This window comes from Cebus imitator, unplaced genomic scaffold, assembly GCF_001604975.1.
Source record: "Cebus imitator isolate Cc_AM_T3 unplaced genomic scaffold, Cebus_imitator-1.0 Scaffold339, whole genome shotgun sequence".
In the NCBI taxonomy this organism is placed as follows: domain Eukaryota; kingdom Metazoa; phylum Chordata; class Mammalia; order Primates; family Cebidae; genus Cebus; species Cebus imitator.
Window position 1 is genome coordinate 1789020 of NW_016107654.1, and position 5574 is coordinate 1794593.

Genomic DNA, 5574 nt, shown 5'->3' on the forward strand with positions numbered 1-5574 from the left:
GAGGTATATTTCATTTCCAAATACTTAGGGATTTTCAGATACCTGTTACTGATTTTTAGCTTACTTCTGATATGGTTAGAGAACATGACACTTGTATTCATTTCTAAATACACACACCACAAGGAAGACACGGGTCCTCGTTCTGCAAGCTGGGGAAACACTGGCTCATGAGGGCCTGGCACCAGGTCGCACCCATTCTCAGCAGGGCCCAGGATGGCACTTCTGCCCACGCACTCATCCTGCTGGTCAGGGGCACGGCAGGGGCACAGCCCCCTGGAATGTGGCTTTGCCAAGAACCCACGAGGACCCTAACAGCCCGCCCCGAGAGCCCATGAGGACCCTAACTGTCTACTCCTCAATGCATGGTGTCAGGTGCTGTCCCTGCAGAGGCCTGAGGGCTGGAGGCTGGGAGAGGTAGGTGAGCGCCACACCAGCTTCCTGCCCTTCCGGCCTGGTGGCCCGTTCTCAAAGCTGCTGGGCAGCAACTCGGTTCAACCAGCTTTACCGGGTGAGCCGGGGCCTGGGGGTTCCCAAACCTGCAGGGATGAAGCTCTGACAGCCCACACGCTGAAGTGCACGATTCAGGGCAGACTGCTGCCTGCTATCGTGGGTGGGGGCGGAGCTGTGCCCTGCCATCACCGGCCCTTCTGAAGCTGGTTTGGGGGACTCTTGGAGTGGCCTTAGTCCCCACGTGTATCCTGGTGAAGGGATGTTTCTCTCGTGTGCAGCTGGGTGGGTGGTGGCTGGTGCCGTGGCCCCGGGCAGGCTGCAGTGGCCTCCTGGGGGCCATGAGGTGGGCTGCAGCCCTTTTGTGACCAAGGTGTGTTCTGGTCATGCTGTGTGGCTGTGTGCTTCCCTGCATGTGCCCTGAGGGCCTGGCCCATACCAGCTGGCCCAGCCCTGCCAGATGCTGGCAAAGGTGAACCTTCGCACACAGCAGCCCCACTGAAAAAGCCTCCAGAAGTCTGTGACCAGGCCAAAGCAGCTGGGTGTGGGTTGACCTTGTCGGGCCCCCTGGGGGCCTCTGCTCTCTCTTCTGCTTGCCAGGTGCCAGGGTTAGGCCTCTAAGGCAACCCCAGGACCCATGGCCACCAGACAGGCTGGGAGTGCTGGGAGCAGCCTCCCTGGAGGGCAGAGGACTTCCACTTCCCTCTGCCCCACCTCTTGGGGCCTCCTGGGCTGGGCGAATCAGAACGCAGGCCGCCAGGGACTGTCCCCCTGTGGGAGGACTGGTGGGACTGTGGAGTTAACCAGAACCCATCAGGAAGTGCACAGGCGTCCCAGCGTGCTCCTCTTCCCTGCAGTCACGGGGAGCATCTCCCAGAGGCTCCGCAGCCCAGGCTCCTGGTTCGTCTGCGGTCAGGTGGGTCCTGGACCCTCAGGTGGGTAGGTCTGGTGCTTTTCTGAAAGGTGGCCAGGAAGGTTGGTGTCAGTCTCGTTCAGGATCCTGGCGCTGATGCCCCAAAGAAGCGTGAAGCTTCCCACGGGGAGCTGGGCAGCCTCCGCGTGCGGCCCCGTCCGTTTCACGGCCACTGGGCAGGGACGTGTTCATTTCAGTGGCATTACCAGCCGAGGCAGGTGGGACTCTGGATTCAGACTAGGGAGGCATGCAAGGGGCCCAGTGTTCCCAGGACTGTCCGCTGTGTGGGTGGTGCTTCTATTCAGCCCCTTGTCTGTCAAAATTGGCCTGAATGGGATGACAAAGCACAGGAGGAAGTTGAGAAAATCCTCAAAAGACCAAGCCTGGGGCAACTGTGTCTCCAGGAGAGGTGACACAGCTCCTTTGGGCTGGAAACCAGCTTTCCCAGCGGGGCTGGAGGCTGTCTGAGGAGCGGGGTCTTGCGTGGGAGGCAGAACCGTGTGGGCGCTCCCCGCCTTGGCCCAGTCTCAGTCCCGGAGGGAGTGGCTTTCAGCGGCAGAGGCTTCCACCATGCTGGCAGAAAGGGACCGCAGTGGCTGGTCCCAACATGGGTAGTTCTTTTGTTGTGGCCAGCGAGATAGTCCTGGAGGGGGTGGCCGTGTGCCAGGCCTCATTGGGGGCAGGAGAAGAATCCAGGGATTCACTGGTGCCCAGCACCTATGAACCTGGAGGAAACGCCACAGCGGCACTCCTGGCTGCCTGGGGCAACACTGACAGCCCCTCCCAGGGTTGTGGGGCCGGGGGTGGGGTGGGGGGTGACAGAGACACTCCTGCGGGCAGCTCTTCCCAGCTCATACAGTGACCCTGGCAGCTGTGGCAGGGCTGGGCAGCCACTCTTGCATCATCAGCAGCCGGCCATGGAGGAGGGAGAGCACAACCCGGGATGTGAGCGGGTGTTGGTCAGGGGAATGAGGAAGTCCCAAAAGGACCAGCTCCCCAACTGCTGCGCTGGTGGGAGGGTCTCAGGCCAACCCGCTCTCACCCAGCTCGGCCTGGCCATAGTGCCAGGCAGGTGCTCACACCTCCACGCACTCCACCCATGGAGGCAGTTGTCTTTGGAGGCTCCAGGGCTCCAGGGTGAATTGGGAGTGTTCAGGATGCAGAGGCCAGAGAGGGGTCATGCTGAAGGGGGCGTTCCTCTTTCGGACCCATCTGTGCCTCCCTGGGTGCATACCTGGGTGACAGGATGGCTGAGGGGCAGCAGCAGGGGCTGGAAAGGCTGTGGAGGGGCCGGAAGGGGAGGGGGTCACTGTCTCTGCTGCCTCCCTGGGGGATCTGGCTGTGGGAATGCGCACCTCTCCCGGACACCCCCGGGCTGATCCCTTTGACAGCCCTGACGGGAGTGCTGGCCAGCATCTGAGAAGGGAGTGGGCGCAGGGCCTGCGTGGGGGCGGGGGCCGGCGTCACGCTCAGTGGCTGCCCCAACTCTCCCCAGCCTGCCTGCTGGGGCCATGTCAGACTACGAGAACGATGATGAGTGCTGGAGTGCCCTGGAGGGCTTCCGGGTGACGCTCACCTCTGTCATCGACCCCTCACGCATCACGCCCTACCTGCGGCAGTGCAAGGTCCTGAACCCCGATGATGAGGAGCAGGTGCTCAGTGACCCCAACCTGGTCATCCGCAAACGGAAAGTGGGTCAGTGCTGTCCCACAGGCTCCCGGCCCCCAACCCAACCAAGGAGCCAGCTTGGAGGTGGCTGCAGGCTCTGCGACCCTGACCCTTGACCCCAGAGGAGCCCCGCCCAGTTTTGCCCCTGGCCACCCAGTGAGGCGAAAACTCAACCCTGACGTGGCCGCCCCGCCCCCCAGCCCTCTGTTGCCAGCTCGGTGCTGCCAAGAGGGGCCGTGGGGCTCCCACCACAGCAGGGACTCCTGAAACAGCCAAGGGGCGGGTGGGCAGCACTTTGCCCCCAACCTAGTACCTAGACCCTCAGGGTGCCTCATCCATGACCCAGACCGCAGCACACCTCCTCTGCGACCCAGCCTCCACCTCTCCCTGCCCCCAGACCCACCCACCCCAGCCCTCTGCCCCGCCAGCACCCCGTCCCTAGTTCAGCCTCTCTGACCCGCAGGTGTTCTCCTGGACATCCTGCAGCGGACAGGCCACAAGGGCTACGTGGCCTTCCTGGAGAGCCTAGAGCTCTACTACCCACAGCTGTACAAGAAGGTCACAGGCAAGGAGCCAGCCCGCGTTTTCTCCATGATCATCGGTGAGTGAAGGGGAAGCTGGGGCCGGCGGGGCCGGGCAGTGGTGCTGGGTCATCTGCCAGGCCCACATGCCTAGGAGTCCTGAGCTCCTGCCACAGTGCGAGGCATGATGGAGCTGGACCGCGGGGGAGCGCGGGCCCTGACACTGGCCCGGCCCACAGATGCGTCCGGGGAGTCAGGCCTGACGCAGCTGCTGATGACCGAGGTCATGAAGCTGCAGAAGAAGGTGCAGGACCTGACCGCGCTGCTGAGCTCCAAGGACGACTTCATCAAGGAGCTGCGGGTGAAGGACAGTCTGCTTCGCAAGCACCAGGAGCGCGTGCAGAGGCTCAAGGAGGAGTGTGAGGCCGGCAGCCGTGAGCTCAAGCGCTGCAAGGAGGAGAACTATGACCTGGCCATGCGCCTGGCGCGCCAGAGCGAGGAGAAGGGCACCGCGCTCATGCGGAACCGCGACCTGCAGCTGGAGGTGCGCCTGCTGCCCCAGGGAACCAGGGTGGCCCCCCTCGCCGGGCCTGGCGGGGTCTGCAGGTCGGGGGCGGCCCCGTGGGTCGGCTGTCAGCACCTGGAGTGGACGGCTGGGCTCACCCGGCCTTCTGCAGATCGACCGGCTCAAGCACAGCCTCATGAAGGCCGAGGACGATTGCAAGGTGGAGCGCAAGCACACGCTGAAGCTCAGGCACGCCATGGAGCAGCGGCCCAGCCAGGAGCTGCTGTGGGAGCTGCAGCAGGAGAAGGCCCTGCTGCAGGCCCGGGTGCAGGAGCTGGAGGCCTCGGTTCAGGTGGGGCCGCCGGCAGGGCAGGCGCAGGTGGGGCGGGTGCAGCCCGGCCGGGCGGCGTGGGCCTTCTCAGCTGGGCCATTGCTTTTTGCCCCCTTTAGGAGGGGAAGCTGGACAGGAGCAGCCCCTACATCCAGGTGCTGGAAGAGGACTGGAGGCAGGCGCTGCGGGGCCATCAGGAGCAGGCCAGCACCATCTTCTCCCTGCGCAAGGACCTCCGCCAGGGCGAGGCCCGTCATGCCCGGGTATGAGCGCAGTGGGGACACGTGGCCCCTGGGGGCCAAGCCAGGCTGGGTGGGCAGACCTCCGCCCACTCTGTCTGGAAGGTGGGGTGCGGGGACCCCAGGGCAGCGTCTCCACTCACCCACTCTTGGAGGCACAGTGGATGGTACCCACTCCTTGCTCACCTGCACCCCATGGCAAAGGCCATGGGCTCATTGCAGCTGGGCACAGCAGTGCCTGAGGCCTGCGGGAGAGCCCTGTGCTGCTGCGTTGTGGAAGTGGGGGGCAGTAGGGGCCTGGGGACTCCTATGGCCTCCCTCAACATCCCAACTGACCTGACCCATGTTCCTGAGCTCCTAGCTGGAGCACCCCCAACGGGTTAGAATGGGGAGCCTCAGGCCTTTGGGGGCTGAGCTGCTACCCCCTGCAGTGCATGGAGGAGAAGGAGATGTTGGAGCTGCAGTGCCGGGCCCTGCGCAAGGACTCCAAGGTGTACAAGGACCGCATCGAGGCCATCCTGCTGCAGATGGAGGAGGTCGCCGTGGAGCGGGACCAGGTGGGCGCTCACGGGGGCGGGGCGGAGTGCCCCACTCGAGGTGGGTGCCCCAGGGCCACAGCCCTTGAGGGCAGTTGTCAGAGGGTTTTTAATCTTTGTTATTTTTGAGATGGGGTCTCGCTGTGTCACCCAGGCTGGCTTCAAACTACTGGCCTCAAGCAATCCTCTGGCCTCAGCCTCCCAAAGCGCTGGGATTGCAGGTTAAGCCGACACACTGGCCTGTTTTTAAAATGACAGAAGGAATATCTAACACTAAAAACAAAGTAAACTGATGAAGTCAACACTCCCCACCCCAGCCTGCTGTCAGGGGAAACTTCCACCATCCGGCTCCACCTTAACAGACATCTCCCTTCCCTCTCCTCCCCTCCCCTCCCTCTCCTCCCCTCCCCTCCC

The 5574-nt window shown here is 63.6% G+C and overlaps 1 protein-coding gene across 2 annotated transcripts in view; it reads left to right on the forward strand.

Annotated features, from left to right (window-relative positions):
* Nucleotides 1-918: 918 nt before the first annotated feature.
* The window catches only part of CARD9 (caspase recruitment domain family member 9), a 9640-nt gene continuing 4984 nt past the window's right edge, over nucleotides 919-5574 (forward strand). Inside the window, exons 1-7 of one of the 2 annotated variants that reach the window (XM_037730337.1) lie at nucleotides 919-1382; nucleotides 2856-3055; nucleotides 3492-3629; nucleotides 3789-4093; nucleotides 4227-4406; nucleotides 4505-4648; nucleotides 5056-5181. In XM_037730337.1, the coding sequence (XP_037586265.1) occupies nucleotides 2872-3055; nucleotides 3492-3629; nucleotides 3789-4093; nucleotides 4227-4406; nucleotides 4505-4648; nucleotides 5056-5181 (1077 nt within the window). In that variant the 5' untranslated portion in view covers nucleotides 919-1382; nucleotides 2856-2871. The remainder of the gene's footprint in view (nucleotides 1383-2855; nucleotides 3056-3491; nucleotides 3630-3788; nucleotides 4094-4226; nucleotides 4407-4504; nucleotides 4649-5055; nucleotides 5182-5574) is intronic. The other variant, XM_017505660.2, reaches the window with a different exon arrangement.